Consider the following 23,953-nt stretch of genomic DNA (forward strand, 5'->3'; position numbering starts at 1 on the left):
AGGTGCATACTCAGTGAGTACCAGGTGCATACTCAGTGAGTACCAGGTACATACTCAGTGAGTACCAGGTGCATACTCAGTAAGTACCAGGTGCATACTCAGTAAGTACCAGGTGCATACTCAGTGAGTATCAGGTGCATACTCAGTAAGTACCAGGTGCATACTCAGTAGGTACCAGGTGCATACTCAGTGAGTACCAGGTGCATACTTAGTGAGTACCAGGTGCATACTCAGTAAGTACCAGGCTGTATTATGTATTGCTAGATGGTATTTTTGTGTCTTGATGGTATTTTGAGTTCAGTTTTTCCTGTCACTGTAGTATTTCTCTGTTTTATCAGTAGTATTTTCATGTCTCCGTGGTATTTCTGTGTCTTGGAAGTATTTCACAGTAATGTTTTTACTGTCCTTGTGAGTCTCAGTAGTTTTTCTGTGTTTCAGGGTTGCAGGGAGACATCGTGGCTCTGTGTGTTGCTCTGCAGCCTCGCTGAGGTTATTCGTCTGCAGGATCCTGCCAGCATTCAGCTGGAGCTCGTAAATCTGTCCCGGAGCTTTCCCGACCTCAGGTACCACATTATTTTACACCTTTAAACTGGGAAAGGGGACAGTACTGATCACTGTGAAGTATTTCCCGGAACACACCGACCTTTCTCCGTCAGCTGAGAGTTAAACACGAGTTGAGGCTGAATCAAACCCGCTGAGTCACCGTTCATTCATCGCCGCCTCACTGGGCTCCATCTGATGATGTAATCTGCTGCATATTCACACCCGCTGCTCACTCGGTCTCCATGCTGAGGCTTAAAGGGACAAAGAGTCAGATCATACTGATTCTGATGGGAAAGAACCACAGCTGCTGTCTCTGTCTCTGTCTTTGATGAATTATTAACTCACTCTTTTGGATATGAAATGACTCGTATCACGTTCAGTAAATAAAGCTGAACAAAAAAACCCTTCATGCTTCTTAGTCACAGCTTTTTTTTCCTGTTTTAAAGACCCTTCCAGCCAGCCAGCAGAAATATAAGCTGAAAAATACAAGTGAACTTCTGTTTTCTGAATATTATTGTGTGAAAATGTGCTGAAATATAACGCTTTTATTGATGGGTTAACTATCCCTAAGATTGTTGAAATAAGCTTCCTCCGTAGGGTAACCGGTGATACCTCCTCGTCATTTTCAGGAGTTTTCCCTTCAGCTCATGAAGTTCATATTGTGTTGTGATACAAATAAAACTCAGATCAGTTCCCATTAAAGTTCCTCCAACTCTGGGTTTCATAAACAGATCCAGTGAGGTCTGTGTTGGTGCCGGGCAGCGTTCCTTTGCAGGAATTGTGTCATTTTTTAAACTTCTTTTTGTTCAGCATAAACTGTGTGATGGTTCAGGTAACACACCTGACACATGACACCTGACACACACACACACACACTCCTGTGTGCGTTACATTGTGCGTCCTCTTACACAAACACTGACCTGAATGTGAGGAACTCCAGGTTGTGTTGGAGATGACAGGGTCAGGTGTCACAGGTGTGTTACCTCAGAGGAAAAATACTGAGAGAAGTCAGATTAACGTTTTAAATGTGTTGGATTTAATGCAGACAGTTTATGATCTCATCAGTCATTCAGTTACTGACTTGTGATGGTTGATGACTAATAAACTTTGATGGTTTTGGATGAATAAATGAAGCTTCTGCTGAGAAACTTCTCTCTTCTTTAGTTTGTGTGTTCAGGTAGAGACAAGATGTTTAACTGAATAAACCAGTTTAGTAGCTTTCCATTTGGACCTGGAGGTTCTTAATGACTGTTTGTGGGTGAGAGCAATTCTGAAATTTCCCAAATGTCTTTATGAGCTTTTCCTCTGATTTGTTTTAATTCACTAAGGAAGTGTGAGGGAGTGGAGGAAACAGGGTGGTAGGATTCAACATGAGTCACTGCCCAAAGTGGAAAGTTTTCACAAGAACAACTTTCCCACAGTTCTTTTCTCCATTTAAGCCAGGTTCTGGTTTGGTCTCTTTCTGCTCTGTAGGAACAGAACCTGTTCTTTTATAGCTGTTAAGGATCCATTTCAGCTCCTGCTTCAGAGCTCAACAGGAAGCAAAGAATCACATTTGTAGTGCATTTGTATCAGAAACAGACGTTTCTTGAGGTTCCCAGTTTCCTCAGCTCATCCGGACTCGTAGGATTCCTGGATCTGATCCCAAGGTCTTCTCCCAGTGGGACCTCCTGCCACCTTATTGTGACGGGGGTGTTTGAATGTCCCAAAGAACCAGGAAGATATGTTCTGGAGGCAGTTTGCTCCTTTATAGGGTCACCAAAGGCAGACAAGGTGCCAATCATCAAGTGTTGTGATGACTCCTTGACTAAAGAACCATCATTTCTCACCTGAACGAGGGTTATCTGGTGTGAAGGCTCATCACCGGGGTCCAGCCTGATTGAGTCACCCTCCTGTGAACCCTGCACCTCCAGGAGGGGCTGTAAGAGCCTGGAGCATTGACTCGGTGGACTTATTCCACTTTGAACAACCTTTCTTTGTGACTTTCCTACTAATAATGTTGTCTTTGACTGAATCTTGTCGTCTCCTCAGTGGCCCTCATGTGTCTGCACTGCTGTCTCTGAAAACCGGATTATCGGCTGCTGACATTCGCTCCATCAGGCTGAGCGTGGAGGAGAACCGCCTCCTGGATGCCTCCACCAATCAGAGACCTCCGTTCTTCTCCAGGATTAAAGTCAAATGGATCAATAACAAAATGAATCAAATGGGTCTCAAGAGTTAAAATATTAGCCTGCTTGTTGTCATGTTGTGTTCCCCGTGTGTCATCATCCTAACTGTATAAATGCAGTTTATTTGACAGAAATCTCAGACCTCAGAGGGATTGATAAACCAGATTAAACTCGGTTCCGTTTCCTCAGGAGGACTGCTGGTTGCTCTTTAGCTCTGCTTCTAAGATTTTATTTGTGAAACTGTTTAGAAATGTAGCTAACTTAATATTGTGTTGTATCTATAACTGAGCTGCACCGTGAGTTAGTACCTTTATTTTCCTGCTTCATGAACAGAACTAATATTAAATTAATATAAAAGTGAACATGGAGGCAGATGTAAATGTTTTGAACCTGGTGGTTTGCTTCTGACTCTGATGAAGGATGTGTATTTATAGGAACAGCTGATTATTGAGATCAATGTCTCTCACTAAACTCATTTCAATAAATGTCTCATTATGTAAAACTGCTGTTTGTTTGTGGCTCTCTGTTGAGATTATTTTCTTTGAACACAAATTAATGTTGTCAACTGTTTAAAAAGAGTATATTTTATGTTCTTTCACTGATGCTTTTTAGTTTATCTATAAAACAGGAGTAAGGCCATAATATTCTGTTTATTAAAGCTCCAAATCGTATTCAGTGAACCAGAATCTGTAAACTACAGATGTGTCTAAAAGTCCCACCTTTGAACCCATTTACAGTCATGGTCACATGACCTTTTAGGCGTCTAATAACTCGCTCCAATTTCAGTTTTTGACCATAAAGCAGCAAAGTAAGAACCATGTGAGTCAACAGACGTCAGCTACTAGAAAAACTATCAGAGTTTTTTCTTTTTAGCCAGAATAATGTCTCATTGTTTACATGGAGGGGACTGTAGAAAATAAAATCAGGATGACAGCAGCTCAGAAATAAACTCTCCTTTTCCAGGAGTTAAAACAGCATCAGGAGGTTTTCTGTCTGTTTTTATTCATCTTGCTGCAGATTCCTGATCAGACAGACTCTTTGAGAAGCTTCCATCTGAGTCAGCCTCCTCCTGGAAAACCAATCCTCTCAGCTTCAGAGAAAGAACAGCTTGATCAGGCTGTAGTTTTGGTTTCAGATGGAAATATTTGTTTTCCAGAGAAGAAAGAAAAAGGTTGAGTGTTGATCTGCTGCCTCCTGCTGGTCAGAGGCTGAACTGCAGCTGCAGCTTCATTATTTATTCATCAGTTTTATTCCTATAAATTAAATTTCAAGCCTAAACAGATTTGAGTCTAAAGATTTTATTAATCAGTTTGATTTACATTAATAAATGCAAGTTTTAGCAACTCTTTGTTTCTTTATATTTTGCATCAAACTTGTTTTGTGAAGTTCTAAAAGTTGAAACATGAAACCTTTTATTCAGACAGGCTGCTTCTTCATCATTTCTCCCACCACAGTGAAGTTCATAACTATCAGCTCTTTCAGCTTCACTGGGTTGGATCTAAAAATCACATTTTCAGTCCATAAAATTATGGTATTTTTAGTATTTTTCAAAAATCCAGTTAAATAAATGGGATCAAACTGTGTCTTTTTATGCTGCTAGTAACTAAGTATCTAAAAGATCCCATTTAAAATAGTTTTGTTTAAAGTTGTGTTGGCCTTTGTTCAGATAAATTGATTCATCATTTAAATGTAGGTGCAGATATGATTAAATAATCTGAAAAAGAGGAGAAAAGCCCTAAATATCAAAAGAAAAACTAAGAATGACTTTCAGAAACTATTCATCAAGCTCACCGAAAACATTACAAAAAGTCTGGAAATAAATTATGGATGGCTGAAGACTTTCACAAAACTGCAATATGTTATCATGCTGCTAAGTATAAATTATCACCTCCATCTATCTATCTATCTATCTATCTATCTATCTATCTATCTATCTATCTATCTATCTATCTATCTATCTATCTATCTATCTATCTATCTATCAGCTTTTAATACAGCGTGAGTGTTGACATTTTTGCATTACTTTAAATTGTTTCTACGTTTTATTTTATGTTTCTTACTATTTGTTTTTTGTTTTGTTTTAATGGTCTCTTATGGTTTGTTGTCTTTTTCTTATAATTTTTATGTAAAACACTTTGTTTTTAAATGTGCAGTATAAATAAATTACTATTTTATTATAACTATATAACATATTTTGTGTTATAGTCTCTTTCCAGTCACCCTAGCAACAACAAACACCGCCGCTCGGCCTGACCGACCAATCACATCGCACGCTGTCCTTGACGTCACATCCTGTCGACGCACTGGGCTGGGTTAGTCCACCATCTTGGCTCAGGTTAGCCGAGTTCTACCGGGGAGTATGAGGTAGGACCTGAACGAACAGAACCGTTGTAGAGCCGTCCGAAACGGGACCGTCTCGCCGAGCCGACCGGAGCCGGAGTCCGGCGGGCCGAACCGGAACCGGGCCTGCCGTTTCCCGAACGACGCGCGCTCAGCCCGATGCTGTAGAGTTGCTAACTCAGCGGCTAACTTTAGCCCACAAAGAGGAACTGTTGCTACGGTTCCGTTTGGATCCATGTCAGTTACAAACTTCCGGGAAAGAAGCCGTGCCGAACCGAGCCGGGCCAGCAGATAACCCGGAAAAAAAAGGAGCTTGTGATGCCGGGTTGAAGTCGGTTCCGGTGGAAAAAAATAAAACAAGGTGAAGTTCGAGCAGCCGTTCAGTCAGTCAAAGTTCAGACAGGTGTTCCGGAGCGGATAGGGCGGCTTCATGACTGGACCTCCGTCACACTGACCCCGGTACCATGTCCACCAGGACCCCCCTGCCCACTGTCAACGAGCGGGACACCGAACAGGTGAGCTTCCGAACTTTACCTGCAATGAATCTCCTCTGACTTCCGGAGGAGAGTCATCAGTGGACTGCAGAGGAGAACCCGGGGATGGGTTCTGTAGAGGTTCGGAGGAAGTTCAGGATTTCAGGTGACCTGAACTCAAACACTGGTCCTGTTCGGGTCCTGGTCCAGAGTAAGGTCGGGTTCTGAGGAGGCTGTCAGGTTAAAGGGTTAAATTCTGGTTCTGACAGCTGGGTCCAGGTGAACAGAACATTTTCTTCTTTGAGGTGTTAAAGGTGAGACATGAGATCCAGCAGAGGGACGAAGTTTACTTTCAGACTCAGTTTAACTCATTTAAGCGATTAGTTTGTGCACATTTCATGAAACAACGAGTGCTTTCTGTCAGCAACTTTATTTATTTTCTGCCCCGGAGTCAATAAAACCTCACAGTCAGGTGTTTTTGTGCTGAATTTCACTTTTTAAACATCACTTTAAAATCATTGTTTCACCTAAAACTCTGGGGATGCATTTAAGACACACAGTGTTTAATAAATGTACAGAGCAGGTGTTAAACTTCTTTATTTACAAAAAAAAATCAGATTCTGTTCTAAAGACAACCTGGGTCAGAAGTTTGACTGAAGCTGTTCTTCAGAGAAAGAAAAACACCAGTTAGCTAGTTAGTTAATTAGTTAGTTAATTGATAATTGGGAGGTCTTGAAATCGTCTCAGTCTCCTGTGAAGTTTCCCGCTCCAGTTGGTGAAACCATTTTAAAACTCAGGTGAGTTTGAGCTCTAAACTGATGAGTTTGGACAGAGATTGAAGTTCTGTTGAACAAAGTGTCTAAAATCATATTAACTAACCTATAAATGGGACAGGAAGTAGTTTTTTTAGAACAGTAGCTGAAACTCCATGCTGCCCCTTGAACCACCCTCATCGATAACTTGTTCTTGGATCCTTTCTTAGTTTTTTTTACGGCAGGATTTCCACAGAAGGTGCATTTAGTTCATAAAACAATTAAATGTTACAACTACAGAGAAAAGTCACCCATAAAGCCTTCTGCTAATCTGCTAATCTGTGAAACCCTAGAAAAGGATTTTTTAACTGACCAGGAATCTGACGAGCGTGTTATTAAAACTTGGAGCAGAAATATAAATATGTTGATGATATTCTGTTTTAATCATGTTTAAGTGTCAGACAGCTTCCAGGTGGTGTCTGCTGGCCGTGTGGAGCCATGTTGGCTCAGTAGATGGTTCGTCAGTGTTTTCCAGAACAGATCCGGGTTCAGACTACCTAAAGAAAGTGTCCCAGCTCAGACTGTCCTGAGAGCTCTCACACGTTTGTTTAGTCCAGTCCACTTGTGATCTGTCTTTTTTTTTTTTAAACTCTGGTGTTTTAAAGACCAGTCGGGCTGATCCAGGCTGTTGTTAATAGTTTTTGTTTTTACGAGGATTCCTCTCTGTGGAGGTTTAATTGAAGCATGTTAAAGTCTACATTATTCCATGTTGTGTACACACTTTGAATGTTTAGTTGGCTTCAATCAAACTGGTGTGACTGCTCTGTTTGTGTGGATTTTTAGAGGAAGTGTGTGTGCACGGTCATGTGAACCTTTGTGCACCGAACAAGCAGACTAAGATCACTACAAGAAGCAGAGTCTGCTTCTAAACAAACTGGTGGTTTAATTTACATGTGAGTGGACTGAAGACATCCAGACCTTATTTCTGCACTGCTGGTGGTTTTTACCCATTAATCAGCAGTTTGGTTGGTGTTTGTCACTTTCTGTGTAGATTTCTCAGAGAACTGATTTTTAAACCTCTCAGCCTGAACTTGACTTAAAACCAGGAAGGCTGGGGTATAATTTTAAATATTCTTTATATCCTGGAACAGATGTATTTGGATAAATAAATTATTTTTAAGGATATAAGAGGTGCAGGTGTTTTTCATCATTTAATAGTTAATTTAACTTAAATGCTCTCAGTGTTAGGCCTTAAAAAGCCTTAAATATCAGACTTTATTACCTGCAACAAAAACTAAAACTCCCATCATGCAGCAGTCCTGCCAGAAGTAATTTATTTACAGACATTCAGTTTTCCTCGGGAAAGAAGACCGTTCTCCTGAAACTTGGTTGTTGTAGTGTCTTTTAATGATTTGGTTTGAATTTAAATTAAATTGCTTTGAAAGAAAAGTTAGAATGAGTCATTTAGGTCTTAAAATGCAATCACAATGGTCTTTAAAAAGTGTTAAACTTAACTGACTGAAACCTACAGAAACCATATTTTTAAGTCTCATTATGGTGTTAATTGGATTTTATTGGTCTTAGAAGAGGCTTCAGTCCTGAAGGACTCAGGTAACGTTTGTGTCTGATTTCAAAAGGAGAACTGTTCATAAAAAAACAAATAATGAATAAAAACAGGTTGTTTTTGTTAGGTTCTTACAACTTTTGTGTTAGAAATGATCATGAATATGTCTGCTGATGAAACCTGATCAGTTGCTCATCATGTTTCAGATCTATTTAAAGAGTCGTTTGTCACTGGAGCCATTTTGTGTCTTTGTTTTCCCAGCATACCTCTGGAGATGACGGACGCGGTGAGGTGGCCCGCTCCGTCCGATCCGCTCGCTGTAAAAACTCCTCGGCGGCCACCGGAGACGATTCGCCTCACGTGGGGAACTACCGGCTGCTGAAGACCATCGGGAAGGGAAACTTCGCCAAAGTGAAGCTGGCTCGGCACGTCCCGACGGGACGAGAGGTGAGACGCAGACAGGGAGGCTGCTGGGAAACGTTCCTGACTCCCAGTGTACTGATCTACTGGTGTTCCTCTGACAGGTGGCCATCAAGATCATTGATAAGACCCAGCTGAACCCCACCAGCCTGCAGAAGGTGAGACCATCTTATCGGTCCTGATCCAGTCAGAACTAGAACTGAGTGTCTGACGCAGGCAGTCAGAGTAACAACCTGCTGTGTTTTGGTGTCGTAGCTCTTCAGAGAGGTCCGAATCATGAAGATCCTCAATCACCCCAACATCGGTGAGTACCACTGACCTCAGAGCTGCTGCAGGTCAAAGAACTGCAGACGTCCTGCTGACTTGGATCAGTCAGGTCCTCGTTTCAGTCGTTTCAGTCATCTGGTTTTTGTTTTAATGAAAACCTGAGGAGGTCAACGTGTCTCACCTGTGTCTGCAGTGAAGTTGTTTGAGGTGATAGAGACGGAGAAGACTCTTTACCTGGTGATGGAGTACGCCAGTGGAGGTCGGTCAGCTGTGAACACACACACACACACACACAAGTTCAACACGAGGACCAGAACCAGAACAGCTGGATCCTGTGACCCTCATTCCTGTGTTTGTGTTCAGGTGAAGTGTTCGACTACCTCGTAGCACATGGGAGGATGAAGGAGAAGGAGGCCAGAGCTAAATTTAGACAGGTAACACACACTCGTCACCATGGTAACACAAAGACATGCATACATCCCATCATAAGGAAACCAAACAGGTGCAGTTCCGGTGTTTCGGTCTGTTGCAGGTTAATGAACCTCCTGCTTCTGTGTGTTTGTGTCCCCACAGATCGTCTCTGCAGTCCAGTACTGCCACCAGAAGCACATCGTTCACCGGGACCTGAAGGTAACTCTGTTGTCCTGGAGCCTGGGACACTTTGTGAATCTGTCAGCGAGCGGTTTATTAAGGTTCTTCCTCGCTGGGCTGGGGCGTTCACGAGCGAGTCTTCAGGAAGTTCAGTGAGGCGCGCATGTCTGTCGCTCGAGTTTTCAACGTGTTCTGAAAACGAGGATTACAAATTTTCTATGGGCGTCTCCAACCCATCAGAGAGAGTTTCATGTCAAAAGTGTCCTCCAGTAGATTAAATGGTAAACGTCGGGGCGGCTGCGAGGGTGGGAACACAGCGGGCTGAGACGGGTACGATGTGGGCAACTAAATGATGTTCACGGCCAGGAATGCAGTTTTACGAGCCGAGCGTGCTGTGATGAATTTAACGGTATACAAAGATTACTGTGGCTGATTCAAAGCTGGGCAGAGTTATTTATTGTAAACAGATCTTTGTGTAAATGTTTATTCCTCCTCCGGCAGGCGGAGAACCTCCTCCTGGACGCCGACATGAACATTAAAATCGCAGATTTTGGCTTCAGTAACGAGTTCACCGTCGGTGGGAAACTGGACACCTTCTGTGGTTCTCCTCCATACGCTGCTCCTGAACTCTTCCAGGTAAATGTCCCGACCTGGATGATGTCACCATCACCAGCACAGATTTGTCGTGTTTCCTATCAGCTGGAGTAACACCTGAAACACGCCTCGCTGGCACCGTTTAAATGCTAAAAGGGAAACTATCCACTCAGTCGTTTTATTGGACTTGTTCCTGTTTTATGTGAACGGCCCTGGCTGGTTTTCCATCTTTCATATAATCTGTGTGTTCAGGGTAAGAAGTACGATGGGCCGGAGGTGGATGTGTGGAGTCTGGGAGTCATCCTCTACACTCTGGTCAGCGGATCTTTGCCGTTTGATGGACAGAACCTGAAGGTGAATCTGATTTCTCTTTGTCTTCACATATTCAAGCTCACCAGTTTCAGCGAATGTGATAACTTCTTCAGAAAGTCTTTGAGCATCAACGCTGACGTCTTTTCTTTCTGCAGGAGCTCAGGGAGCGCGTGCTGCGAGGGAAATACCGGATCCCCTTCTACATGTCGACGGACTGCGAGAACCTGCTGAAACGCTTCCTGGTGCTGAACCCGGGGAAGAGAGGAACCCTGGAGGTGAGAACAGGAAACGATATCATGTTTACATGGCAGCAACCTGTCATTACTGTCAGTTTACTATCAAATCAGCATAAATACTTCAGTTTACTGGTTTCACTTAAAGCTTTCCTAATGTTCTGTAACAGAACTTTATGGTGATTGGTTCCCAGAATCTGTCAGATCCAACCAAACAAAACAAACAAGTGGGGGTTTCTAGAAATCACATCATTTTAAAAATGATTTCTAACAAGATAGTTATAGCATGAATGTTAAATGGAAAACTAAATAAATGTGTGAGCCTGATTGTACTGAATTGTTCTCTTGTTTCATGAACTTTTTAGTAATATTTGTACTCTTCAGCCAGGGATAGTCAAGGTCACAAGTTGTTGTTGGTCAGAAGCTAAAAGGTTTGGAAAACGGCTCATTTAGAGAAATAATTTGCTGATAGTTGGTTGAATAAATTACCGTATAAAGTCCTGAAGAGAACACAGTGAAGCCTGGACTGAGCCTGTATTCAGTGGAGGAATTACATCACTGTTACTCATCTGCCAGCTGGCCGTTACGTCATCGCAGCGCTCTTCTTTGGGCGTAAAACCACAGAGAAAGTCAATAAAGGTTTGTTGTTTTTTGAGGAGCTTTCCAGGCTCCCAAAATGGTCCGATCTGCCACCAGCAGCTTTCCTGCTGTTTCCAAGCAGACACCTGAATCCTGAACCATCAAAACACAAAACTTTTCTGTCAAACATCTCACTGAGCTGTGACAGCCGGAGACCAAGTATCAGACAGCATCTGTGAAGGAGTCCCCAAAATGTCTCGTAACGCTTTCAGTGGCTCTTCATCTCAGAGGCTCTCAGTCTCATCGCTTGTTGCAAACAGCTCAAACCCGTCTTTAACCCGTCTCAAATTAGTTTCTGTCAATTCTACAGCTGTAATTTGACACCTGTCTAAGATCATCTGAGGCTACGGTCCTGTTTTTTAATAATAAATATTAAAAAACGGGTCCAAATTTGCCTGTCTTCATTTCTAAAGTATACTCCAGTAAATCGAGTCAAAGCCATGGAGGCGACTGCCAAGGTGGGTGGAGATGGGCAACAAAAATAACGTGCACGGCCTAGAATACGGCTTTTCAAGGCGCCAACAAAAATGAGCGTTGATTTTTAAAAGCTGGCCGCTCCAAACGCATCCTGACGGATCCCTGTTAGCCGACCCTGTTCAGTGAGATACTGCAGCCCATAAGCAACTTTTTGTTGGAAAGCTTAGATTCTTGTGATTTGGTTGATAGAAGGTCCTTAAATGTTTTTCAGGGCAGATCTGGGTTCAGATTTCCTAAAGGAAGTGGACAGAAGTCCTGGAAGTGTTCACACATTCATTTAGTTCTGTCCCCCTGTTATTGGTTCACCTGGACACTTGTTAGTCGGGTCTTCAAGAATCCTGTTTGCTCTAAAAAGTTTGTTTTTTATTTTTATTTAGTCTGAAACGTTATCTCAAACTCGTGTTTCCTCCTCAGCAAATCATGAGGGATCGCTGGATCAACGGTGGAGATGAAGACGACCTGGAGCCGTACCTGGAGCCAGAGCTGGACATTAGAGACCAGACCAGGATTGGTACGAGCGCACACACACACACACACACACACACATGTTGTGGCAGTGTGTGTTGATCGGTGTCGTTGTCCTCAGACCTGATGGTGCAGATGGGGTACTCCGGAGAGAAGATCAACGACTCGCTCTCAAAGATGAAGTACAATGACATCACCGCCACCTACCTGCTGCTTGGGCGGAGGACTGCTGAGGTGAGGGGTTACCACGGTAACCACAGGTGAAGCCCGCAGGCTCTCTGTAGAAACTAAGTCTGTGTGTGTCGTTCAGATGGAGGCGGGCGACGCGTCCTCCCTGCTGAAGCCTCGTCCTTCCAGCAGCAGCCAGTCTCCTGCTCACCTCCTCAACCAACGTACCTCCTCCTCCTCCTCCTCTTCCTCCTCTTCCAAACAGAGGAGGTACAGCGACCAAGGTACGCACCACAGCCACCTAAGTTGGAGAGGCCACGCCTGAGAGACTAACCTCCTCTTCTGCTCCTCAGTGTGTCCCGTTTCCTCGACTGCTCCACCCCCCAGGAGGAACCAGGCTGCTGGAGACGGGGAGGGGGGAGGTCAGAACAAGAAGTCCAGTCCGGTCGAGGCCGGCAGTCCGCTGCTCGGCAACGCCAATAATCCCAACAAGAGCGACATCCCTGAGCGCAGGAAGACATCGGCCACGCCCCCTGTGAGTACCTGTCAGCACTAAAAAGGGTGGGTGGGGCTTCCTGCAGCCAATCACAGTCTGTCTCTGTTGCAGACGTCTTCGTCCAGCATGACGAGAAGGAACACGTACGTCTGCAACGAGAGGAGCTCCACAGATCGGACGTTAGCGGTCCACAACGGCAAGGAGAACAGGTATGGTCCATCTGCTGATCTGCGCCACCCCCTCTGATCCACAGACACGTAACGCCCCTCTCCCCTCAGCTCATTGACCACACCCACCCAGCGCTCCGGGGGTGGAGCCTCCACCCACAGCGTCAGCAGTGGAGCCACGCCTCCTGACCGGCTTCGGTTTCCTCGAGGGACGGCAAGTCGTAGCACCTTTCATGGAGGACAGCTCAGAGATAGACGCACCGCCACCTACAACGGGCCCCCCGCCTCCCCCAGCCTGTCACATGACACCACGCCCCTCACCCAATCACGGGCGAGAGGCTCGACCAACCTCTTCTCCAAATTCACCGCCAAACTGACACGAAGGTACGGCAGAGACGTAGCTGTTAACTCTTTTAACAGATTTCTGCCCATTTGTGATTCATAATTATTTCTAATCACTAAACGGAAGTTTATCAGATTTATTACTGCAGGTTGGCTGTTTGTGCAACACACAGAGTTACAAAAGGTGCAAATAAGTCATGTGACGCGTTTTGCGGTGAAGCTATGGTTTTTTTTACTCTCAGACTCGTGCCGGCCCACGCCTGGTCGGAGTTTTCTTTCTGCCGTGTGTTTGTGTGACGTGTCTCTTTGGTTGTACAGTTTGGCACAGATTTAGGAAGCGGAGCTGCATCAGGTGGTGTTTGAACCCCATCAGCAGCTCCGTCTTTTTCCTGCTGCATCTGCTTTGTGCACCAGAGGACATTTTGATGCCAGAACAGGATACTCAAACGTTTCTCCTGCTTTTACTCGCTTTATCTGAATTATTATGTTGTGTAAACTCCTTTTTTCCTTTCTTACTCTACAATCATTTCCTTTTAATTTTATTTTTCTCCCTATTTTTTTCTTTTTTTTATTTGTTGCTCGTTGTCTTGTGTTTTCCTTCTCTTCTTGTGTCCTTGCTGTCAGAAGGATGTCAGAGGTGGAGAGGAACGGCAGACCTGAAGGGTCCAGGTGAGTTTACAGGTGTTAGTAAGATGTCTTCTGATTGGTTCGTGAGGTAAGCAGGCAGTCAGAGAGCGGTGCTGAGTGGACACAGTTCAGGACTTTAATCTGGGATCATTTTAAGCCTTTAAACGAAAACCTCAGACTCTTCTGTTAGGAAGGATCGTCACCTCCTCTGTCTCTTCTCTCCTCAGCCGTAACGTGACGTCTGACCAGAGGGAGGAGCCTGCATCTCCTGCTGCTCCTCACCTGAAGGACGCCAAGCCGCGCTCCCTGAGGTTCACCTGGAGCATGAAGACTACGTCCTCCATGGAGCCCCTGGACATGATGAGGGAGATCCGGAAGGTCCTGGACGCCAACAACTGCGACTACGAGCAGCGCGAGAACTTCCTGCTGCTCTGCGTCCACGGGGACGGGCACGCCGACAGCCTCGTCCAGTGGGAGATGGAGGTGTGCAAGCTGCCCCGCCTTTCGCTCAACGGCGTCCGCTTCAAGCGCATATCGGGAACGTCCATTGCCTTCAAGAACATCGCTTCCAAAATTGCCAACGAGCTCAAACTGTAGACGCACAGGTACAGGGAGGGACAGGTGGAGACAGAGAGGGACAGACAGGTGTCTTTTCTGTGTGATGTCTTCTTGTGTTGCTTGTCTTCAACACAAAGGTGAGCAGCTCACTGAGACACAGAAGTCTGACCTGAACGATTCTCAATCTCTGATTGGCTGCAGTTTGATTCATCCGATGTTTAACTCTCCTGTCCACCTGTCCACCTGTCCACCTGTCCACCTGTCCGGGGGTTTCCCTCCCTGCTCAGCTAGGTTAGCGTCACACCTGGATGAGTGGACTTCAGTGCAAAGGATCATGGGACTCTGAGGCCCAGTTGTTACTTTTTATTTTCAAAGAGCCCCCGCAGACACTGACCTGCAGGTGTTTTTGGCTCCTCCCACCACATGGCTCACATGAGGCCAGTGGGTGCAGTCCCGTGGACAGGTTAGTGTGTTTGTGAATGTAAATAGTTTCTCACCTTGTTTTCATGTTGATTTTGTACATGTGAGCAGTCAGCTGATCCACAGCTGGTTGTTTATCTGAACCTCAGGCTCACCTGTGTCTCATTAAACACGTTGAATGCATCGCAGCTTCCTGTCGTTGAACCGCAGCAGGTCCTCTGGGTCTGGAACTATTCATTTATAGGTGGACATCTGGACGGCAGAGGTCTCATCTGTCCACCAGATCACTGCTGGGTCTCACCACTTCCTGTCAGAACAGGAAGTCTGACTCCTCGTCTGTAATCTCATAGAAGTAGCAGCTACAAGGTGTTTTTATTAAGATGGCCGCCACATCCTTCAGGTTCTGTTAATGCTCAGAGTCTGTATTTGGGACAACTGAACAAAAACTTCACCTAATCTGAAATTATCACTATGTTTTAGCCATTTTTGTGTTGGCGAAGGTCAGTTAGCTGCGGCAGCCATCTTGACTTCGGGTGACTCCAAAATCTAATCATTTGAAGATAATGAAATGATTACTTTCTGCAAGTTTTATTAAAATTGATCTAACAGCCTTTATCTGTTGGCAGCAGGTGATAATTACTTCCTGTGGACCTGAGATCCTCAGTAAAATCTAAATATTTATTTAATCTCAGAAGCTCATAGCCCTCTTTCTGCAGTTCCAGGTGATTTTTTTTGTGTTAAAGCTCAGATGAGGAGATGATTCAAGGTTCCGCTGCAGCTGAATCAGAACATTTAACTGCACCAAGCTGGATTTAACTCGTGCATATTTCTGTTTTCATACAGAGAAAGTTAAAAACAAGCCGTGATTGTTGGGTAATGAAGACGAGACGAGGCGCAGCAGCGTTTACTTTGGGCCACAGAGACTTTATTATTAGATATTTCAGGTGTTAGATGGGTCCAACAGGTGCAGACAGGAAATAGAAAATCCTTCACATGTTGGAAGACTGAAGTCTAACCGAGCGGCTCTAATCGTCCCGCAGCTTCAGGACGGACTGATTACAGTGAGGAGGGGGGGCGGGGTGAGGAGAGAGGGGGAGTGAGAGGTGAGGAGGAGGAGGAAGGTGGTGTCGGGTTAAAGTGAGACAGTTCACTTCTGCTCGGGTATCATGTCGTCGATGCCGTCTCCGCCCTCCAGGCGCTTCTCCATGTTGACCAGAAGGTTGATGCCGTCCACCACCATCTGGACCAGCTCCACCTCCGAGAAGCCCAGACGGTCCGCGTTAGAGATGTCAAAGACTCCGCCCACCGCTGCGGTGTCCACGCCACCTGGGGCACAAACAGGAAGTGATGTGAAGAGTTGCAGATGCGGTCAGTTTAGCTGTGTGACGTTCAGCGTACCTGTTCCTCTCTTCTGCAGCCGCAGCCTCTTCAGAATCTCCCCAAACTTCTCGTGCTTGCTGAGGTTGGGCAGTTTGACGTGAACTCCAGCCCTCAGGCCCGTCCCCAGGTTGGATGGGCAGGTGAGAACGTAGCCCAGGTGTTCGTTCCACATGAACTCGTGTCCCCGCTCCTTGAACAGGGCTTCAATCTGGGGGACAAAGTGAGACACACAGGTGAGACGGGTTGGCGGGCAGCATAGCCCCGTGGCCTGAATGTTGAACAACTTCTAAACATTTCTGCAACAAATTCTTTCTGACAGCAGTCAGAGCTGTCATCTTGAAAGCTGTTTTCCTCTGACAGAACACATCTGAGGCTGAAGTCCAGGTGTAAAAACCACGCTGAGGATAAATAATTTTGTCAAGATGGGTGCAAAACGAGCTGAGGTGGGCAACAGAAGGATTTGTTGTCCCCCTCCTGGCTTGTTTTGGATCCACCTTAGCAGCTGTTCATGACTTATTCTTCTGGAGTACACTTCAGAAACTAAAAAAAAAAGGAGATTTCAAGTTTTTAAATAACTATTCTTTATTATTAGTGTTGTTTTTAGACTTGGATATTTGTCTCAGATGAGCAGAATACATCTCTAGAGCTCTCAAGACGGTTTGGAGAGTCGCATGGTGACTATTTCAAGATAAAAGATGCTGCACAAATTTTGTGAATGTGTTTAAAACTGCAGCAACAGGACTGAGAGTCTTTGCCACTCACACAGGGAAGTAGAGAACCCTGCAGGAAGGACATCACATTCAGGAGACTCCATCATGAATGCTGTTTGCCAACTAGTTGCTGCCCAGTGAGATACCACCTTAAGCAGACAGGAAGTGAGGCGCTCACCTTGGTAAGTCCGGTGCAGAAGCGGTTAAACACCTCCCGCATGTTGCCTCCTTTCTGCATGCTGATGACACGCAGGTGATCCTCCTCATTCACCCAGACCAGGAAGGTCTTGTTGTCGTTGTGCCTGCGGGCGAATGACAACGAAGGGTTAACAGGAAGTCCCGATGCCCTGTAAACCCGAGTCTGCAGCTTACTGACCAGATGCCGCGTGCATCGGGCCAGTCGCGGGCCATCCCGGACGCCAGCAGCAGCGGAGAGACGGGCTTATCGAACAGGAAGTGGTCGTCTATCAGCTGCTGCTGCTCCTCCTCCGTCATGTTCTTCAGGGCGTAGTACCTCCCCTTCAGGTCCCCCTCCAGAGTGTCCAGAGCTGCGAGGGGAGGCAGAAACCCAGGGTCAGGACCGGCAGGATGCACCTGAGAGCCCAGACTCAGGGCGACAGACTTTAATACAAAATCAGCTTCAAGATATTTTAGATTTTTATCAGTTTCTTCAAAATAAAATACAGTATTTGAGCTTCTGATTAAAATAAAACAAAGGTGCAACTGAAAAGATCAAGTAAAGGAATAAACTACAGATCAATATGATTCGCTGGTTTTCTAAATAACTTCATGTCGGTCAGAAGCAGGTTTACTGATGTTAAACTTCAGTACAAGTGGGCTGAATTAGAGCTAAACTTCGGTGTGGTAGTAGCTGAGGATCATGCTTTTAATCTGAAGTTCTGGCATGAAATGCAGCGAGCGATACAGATTCCTTCGAGGAATGTTAGGCTGTTAGATTTGTGCAAAATTTGACTTTTTAAGCATCTAAATCCACAGAAGAAGAAATCTGGTTTTAAAAATCAAAAGGAGTGAATACTCTTCATCAATAAATATCTTTGTTTCTTAGATCCTAATCTGTGAAACATGATTTCTGCCAGCAGGGGGCAGCAGATTGTCCTCCCAGCCACTGCTGGGCTGTTCCGGTTCTGTCCGGTTCCCTTTGAATATGAAAGCTGTGATTTTGGACAAACTGAGGCTTCGGGCTCATCAGGAGTCTCAGCGGGATGGCGCTCGGCTCACTGTTACGTAACGCTTTCATCTCCTGGTGCGTTCGCCAGCAAGCTCACTGAGGCATGATGGGAAGTCTCTAAATAAAGACTGATCAGCTGCAGCCGGAGCTAAATAAAACCGGGCTGATTGGACCTGAACTGTCTCAGCGGGACAGGACCCATCACTGCATTGTCACAGTGTCCCTGAACGCATCACAATGTGGTGCTGATGTTGCTGAAAGTGACACCGTCTCTGTTTTTAATCAGTTTGTTCATAAACTGAACCTTTGTCCTTGTGGCTAAAAGAGCCTCAGTTAAATGTCTGCAGAACACAGACAGCAGCTTCCTCTCTCGTTTATATGTTCTTCATAATGAAACAAAAACGGGAAACTCAAGTCTCCATCTTTCTGTAAATAAACCTGGAGCGGATCCAAACCGTCGTCTCGGCTTGTATTTAGTTACATAACCGGTGTCAGGTGGAGAAACATCTGCGATTAACACCGTTAACAGCTGACAGAGCTTCAGTTTAACCTCAACAAACTTTAAAATCATCTCTGACTCCCAGGCTTTACTGTAGGGGTCTCCAAATGGCAGGCTGTGGGCCAGATCTGGGCCCAAATGTAACCTTATCTGGACCAAGACTGGTTGTTAAATTTTAAGAAAATTATTTTTTTACTTGTATGTATTTCCACATATTTATGTCAGTTTTAGGTAATTAATTTTAGGTGGCACAGCTTTGCTTCTATTTATGGTAATTAATTTATGCCAATTAAGATTTACGGTGATTCCCACATCTGGCCCAAAGTTTCTGTTCTTAAAATCTGCCAGCCCACAGAGAGGTGCAGGCGTGAAAAGAAAGTACGCTGAGTAAAGAAAGCTAGCATGGCGGTCACTAAAAAGAGGATTTAAATCCATATATTCTGGACCTTGTGTAGAGAATTTAACTGAAAATCGATGATTCAGTGGTTTTCCTTCAACTGAAAGGCGGCTGTATCAGTTCATTGGACCCATTCTTGTGTTTTAAAGCATCTCAAACTGAACCAATCAAGTGTTTAACATATTAATTTAACGACTGAGTTGATTTTATAAATATAAATTCACAAGTTTTTCCACAACAGTTTGAGAACCTTTATGGTCACATTTATTCTGTGATATTTGGTCATCCTCAGAAACATTCTTAAACTAGAGCCCCTTAAATTAAACAGATTATTGATTTTCTGCTTGATAAAAAGCACAAACTGACTCCAGAGCAGCAGATTGATCTTACCAACCCTTTTCCAAGAACTAAAACAGAAATCAGTCCCGACCTCTGGGTCGTCGTACCTTCGATGGAGAGTTGTTCGACGCCGCGTCGCTCTCCGCGGCTGCAGTGTGGCGGCAGGCTGAAGCCACGGATGCTGCGTCCCGTCCGAACCCGAGAGCTCAGCACGTAGTTTGGATCCAGGTCGTCTCCGCCCTGAAAACAGAAGCAGGAGACAGTCGGATCAGAGGACAGAGGTCATTTCAGCACCACGGACAGAGAACAAAGTCCAACCCACCGATTGGTTCTTTTTTGTCTCTTTGAAAAACATTATTTATCTAAAATTCTCCTTTTTGGTGAAAGTCTGTGGTCCTTTTTACCATAAAAAACTTGATTTGTAGTTAATATGACACGTTTTAAAAAGTTTTTTGATCTGGTTTTCAGTTAATCCTTAAAATGAAGAAAATGTCACCCTTAAATATGAAAAACGTGTTAATCTGCATCAACCTCTTAAGCCTTCAAGCCTAAATGATATTCTTTTAAAAAGCTGCTTAACGAGCTGCTTAATGCTGCAGCTGTGGTTCTGTGGTTGGAGCGGTCCTCCTCCAATGGGAGAGTTGGAGGTTCGATTCCCGGCAGCAGCCACAGGTTGAAGCTGGGCAGGACATGAAAGGAGTCTGAAGCACTGATTCGACTACAGAATGATTTATTCAGATTAGCTTTGTAGGGCTGTAGTAGAGTGCTGCATGAATGGAGAAACGAGGACACTGATTGGGTTGTAAAGTGCTTTAAGTAGCCTGGTCGGCTGTATAAGTACAGTCCATTTACCGTTTGTTGAGTAGCAGCTGCCAACATGGTCTCTGAGGACGGCAGTAAGCTAACGCTGGGCTAATGCTTCAGGACAGAGTCTGTTTTTGGATGTGTCTCCACTCCTGCTGGCTGTGAACTGAATGTCTTAAAGAGGTGAAAGCTTATTGTCCTCTTATCTGTTACAGATGTTATTGTGTAGGAGTAGTGCTGAAGATGATTGTGGTGATGAGCAGTAAACATGATGGTGTTGGAAGGAATTAGTTTAGGTTCAATCATTTTTAATGGAAAATAAATGTTCAAAATATGAATTTTCAACCTATAAAAATCACCCGTCGGATTGAATTAAATTTGTAATTAGAGATTTTTACTTATTCCAAAAAGTGTAATGGCTTTTATTAGTACTCGTATCGGAAAGTACTCAAATACAAGTACTTGTTTTTGTACCTGCAGGTTCTCGGGGTTCAGGTCCGTCTTGTGTTTGTCTGTTGGTTTGTATCCTCCGTGGCGGTCCTCGATCACCGGGTCCAACAGGTCCCTGAACACCTCGTATGTCTCCTCGTCTCCGGCCACGCAGCCCACCGTCATGATGAACGGGTGACCTGCAGGGACACGATCGGGTCGCGGGTCTTCAAAACACTTCAGAGAGACTCAAACGGCTTCATTTGAGACTTTAACGTTTGAACGATTTATATGATTGCTGCTAATTGAGTCGGACTGTATTTGATGAGGAGGATCACAGCCCCGTGGCCGATCCAATTAGAAAGGTCAGAACTCCAGAACAGAAAGTCAAGCTGAGGAACATACGTCACTGCCTCATCGTCTGATGATGAAGAGCAGCTCTGCTGTCACATCTCCTGCTTCTGTTCAGTTAAAATATTTAGATGCTAAGATGCCTTCGAGGTCCTCGGCGCGTGTGGGCGTTATTTCACGAGCCGATCATTCAGCGTCACGTTTCTACGCCGCGCATCAAGAAGGAGGTTTACTGTTCCGGCTTTTTCAGAGGAACACTGAGTTCATCACAAAAACTGAAGGTCAGATTTTTTTCCACCCGTTTTCAGAAGAAACTTCAGTTTGTTCACCTGAAAAGTCGAAAAGGAAACCAGGGATGAAAGAACGAGTTTCACTCAGAGGCCAGAGGAGTTTTCAGCAGATTCTGCAGCTTTTGGTTTTTAGAAAGTTGGACATTGGGTTAAATGTACATAAAATGGAAGGCAATGATTTGTAAATCTCAAAAACCTATATTTTATTCATAATGGAGAATACTAAACATATCAAATGTTTAAACTAAGAAATTCTACCATTTTTTGGAAAAAATAAAGTAATTTTTGAATCTGCTGGCAGCAGCACGTCTCTCTACAGATGTTCCAGATGTTCTCCTCTGTGCAGCATACCCATCAGTCTGTAAACATCTGGACCTGAGGTTGTCCCGTTCTGTATGTTCAACAGTCCTGGATGGGAGGCACTAATGCACCCCCATACCATCAGAGAGGCAGGCTGACCTCAGAACAGTTCTCCTCTTTGGTCCAGAGGAGACACATCTGTTCACATCTGGCTTCCTCTTTGTTTACACAATCCTGTTTTCTCTTTTCATTCAGGAACTTTATTCTGAAAGTGTTCCTCTGTTCTCAGACACTTCCTGTCAGCTGGTGAGCCTCTAAAAGCTCGTCTTACCTGCAGTCCTCTGACTGACCTGCTGACAATTAACCCTGAGATTTTCAAATCATTGCATTCAGTTTTTATTTACAACATCCTGACTTCTTTAGAAGAACTGGGGTTGTAGATTACACAGCCTAAATGGTGCACGCTGGTGAATCCAGTAAATCCAGTTCTGTCACTTTTATTGAATATAAAACAGAAAATGGACAGGGTGCTTGAGGAAATGTTTTATAAAGGCTGAAGGCTGAAAGTGTTGATTTCTGAAGCTAAATTCGGACAAATAAATGTGCAGCTGGAGTGGGCAGTGCTTTTGTTTCTCCACTCAAACTGGTTCCTGCAGATCGAGCTCCGTCAGACATTTATAACCTGCAGGAGGGTTTTTAGATCCCACAGCTGAGTGAAACCTGTTTTCATGTAGGAGGAGGACGGGGTCACCTGTTCTAGGAACGTTACCTGGGTTGTCAACGCCAGTCTGGATGACATCATCCAGGGTGAAGCCGCTAGGCGTCTCCTTGTCGCGCAGCTTGGCGTACATTTCCAGCGTGAGCACCTTGGCCATGTGGTTGTTGTGCTGGCTGAGGTCAGGGTACTCCTGCTCCGCCGAGTAGTTCATCTTCGTCTTGTTGTGGGTGTTCCCGAAAGGCATGATGACGTCTGGGCCGCTGACCTGGGATCAGTGCGGAGAACAAACGCAGTCATGAGAGCTCACCTGTCCTGCATCCACTTCCTGTGGGGTTTCGACTCGTTTAACGTTCTTTAATTGTTTTTTTACGGTCATATTTATTCGGCTTACTTTTATTTTACCCTCAGTGAGGCGTCTGCTGTGGAACAGACTTCCTGTTCAGTCGGACTTTTAGTTTCAGCAGGTCTGATGTTAATTTCATCTCTTAGTTTGAACGTACTTCCTGTTTGACTCTTAATTGTGTAAACGCTGAGCCAGCGTTAGCTGTGAGCTGTTTCTGCAGACTTCGGGCTCTTTTATCCGTTCAGGTCTTAAAACCTTCGGCTCATTCAGCTGCTGGGACCTTTGGTTTTTATAACTCTTATACTTTTAAAAATATTTTCCCCATAAAAACACATGAAGATCTCTTCAGTTCCTTAAAACTACAGTTCTGAAAGCTACAGTTTGTAGCTTGTAGCTACATTTAGCTTTTAGCTTGTGTTCTGCATCTTTTAGCTTTAACTCTGAGCACTCATTCAGCTCTCGGTGCTCAAACTGAATTTTCAGAGAAAAAAAAAAAAAATATTAAATCACTTATTTTACTGAAGTCTCAAAACACTTGTATATTTAGTTTTAGTGAAACAATAGTAACTATTTTAACTTCTAATTTTTTTTGTTTTTCCTCCCTCTTTTTCGGTGTCTCATGTTTTTTTTTAATCATATTTTATTTTATTTTTTTTTACAATAAACAAACAGTCTGGACAGAATTCATCAACAGAAAATGACAAATAAACAGATTTAAATTATTAACAGTTGGAAATTGTTTAGAGCTGATTATTGCATAGAGGTTTTGGCTTTTTAGAAATGTTTTTTTAAACAAATATTTAGATTTTAGAGTTTATCTTTTTATGATATTAATATTTTATGTTTTTGATTCCTGTCCTCTGATCAGTTCCTTCATGTTAGAATCAACCACAGTTTCCTCTTTTTACACCTCACTGATCTTAAATGATCTGTTTGATGCACTTTGTGTAAAAAATAGATTCTAAGACTTTAATTAAAACCTGAACCAGAGAGAAACTGTAACAGATCTGATCTGGGAACAGTCTCTGCTGCTAAGTCATGCAGAACCGAACCTTCAGAACATGTTCTGTTACTCAGTAGAATCTGATGGTTCTGGTTTTGACCTTCAGGGTAGAATCGGAACCAGAGTTCTGCACAGAGCCGGTTCGGATCCTGGTTCCCGGGATGGGCTGGGTCCGGCTGGGTCCGGCTGGGATTCGGAGGATCTGAGACACAAAGGATGAGGATGCGGCGGCCCGGAGGGAGGCCGCTGAGTGACGCAGCAGCAGGAGGAGGAGGAGGAGGAGGAGGAGGCCTGCACGCGGCTGCAGCGCCGTGTGCGCGACGCCCCCGGTCACCTTCAGCACCCTCAGCTGCAGACAGACAGACCCGAACCGGTCCGGACCGTCTCCAGTCTGGGCTGAGAGGAATCATTAAACAGCAGGGAGGGTTTGAGCGCGCGCGCTTTGAGCGGTGGCGCAGCGGAGCCGCATCTGAACCCTGCGGACTGTAAGCTCTGTGCGCATCTCTCCGCAGGAGCACTGCGCAGATCCTCACTGCGCAGCACCTGAACAGACTGCAAGGTCGTCACAGACCCAGACCGTCACCC

General features: G+C 44.6%; 3 protein-coding genes across 5 annotated transcripts in view; 2 read left to right on the plus strand and 1 right to left on the minus strand.

Annotated features, from left to right (window-relative positions):
• The window catches only part of tnfaip2a (tumor necrosis factor, alpha-induced protein 2a), a 13,062-nt gene extending 9,846 nt beyond the window's left edge, over positions 1 to 3,216 (plus strand). The window contains exons 12-13 of the mRNA XM_017427411.3: positions 439 to 563; positions 2,575 to 3,216. Of these exons, the coding sequence (XP_017282900.1) occupies positions 439 to 563; positions 2,575 to 2,764 (315 nt within the window). The 3' untranslated portion in view covers positions 2,765 to 3,216. The remainder of the gene's footprint in view (positions 1 to 438; positions 564 to 2,574) is intronic.
• Positions 3,217 to 5,010: 1,794 nt separating this feature from the next.
• Positions 5,011 to 14,799, plus strand: LOC108242549 (MAP/microtubule affinity-regulating kinase 3). Of its 3 annotated transcripts, none has more exons than XM_017427431.3 (18): positions 5,011 to 5,566; positions 8,102 to 8,287; positions 8,365 to 8,418; positions 8,516 to 8,564; positions 8,721 to 8,786; positions 8,891 to 8,961; positions 9,101 to 9,157; positions 9,620 to 9,754; positions 9,965 to 10,066; positions 10,180 to 10,299; positions 11,788 to 11,884; positions 11,960 to 12,072; positions 12,149 to 12,290; positions 12,360 to 12,541; positions 12,614 to 12,711; positions 12,781 to 13,053; positions 13,636 to 13,680; positions 13,866 to 14,799. In XM_017427431.3, exons 1-18 carry the CDS (start codon positions 5,516 to 5,518, stop codon positions 14,233 to 14,235), a joined length of 2,211 nt encoding a protein of 736 aa, XP_017282920.1. In that variant the 5' UTR covers positions 5,011 to 5,515; the 3' UTR covers positions 14,236 to 14,799. The 3 variants fall into 3 exon arrangements, with proteins under 3 accessions (XP_017282920.1, XP_017282921.1, XP_017282922.1); XM_017427432.3 differs by having other exon boundaries at positions 13,639 to 13,680; XM_017427433.3 differs by lacking the exon at positions 13,636 to 13,680 and having other exon boundaries at positions 5,012 to 5,566.
• Positions 14,800 to 15,515: 716 nt separating this feature from the next.
• On the minus strand, positions 15,516 to 22,320 carry LOC108242550 (creatine kinase B-type). The gene is made up of 7 exons (XM_017427434.3): positions 22,074 to 22,320; positions 20,409 to 20,563; positions 19,238 to 19,370; positions 17,083 to 17,254; positions 16,885 to 17,008; positions 16,015 to 16,204; positions 15,516 to 15,942 (listed from the first exon to the last, which is right to left on the minus strand). The coding sequence occupies exons 1-7, from the start codon at positions 22,264 to 22,266 to the stop codon at positions 15,764 to 15,766; spliced, it is 1,146 nt and encodes a 381-aa protein (XP_017282923.1). The 5' UTR covers positions 22,267 to 22,320; the 3' UTR covers positions 15,516 to 15,763.
• Between the last annotated feature and the right edge of the window lie 1,633 nt (positions 22,321 to 23,953).

The sequence above is a fragment of the Kryptolebias marmoratus genome, linkage group LG19 (genome assembly GCF_001649575.2).
Source record: "Kryptolebias marmoratus isolate JLee-2015 linkage group LG19, ASM164957v2, whole genome shotgun sequence".
Classification (NCBI taxonomy): domain Eukaryota; kingdom Metazoa; phylum Chordata; class Actinopteri; order Cyprinodontiformes; family Rivulidae; genus Kryptolebias; species Kryptolebias marmoratus.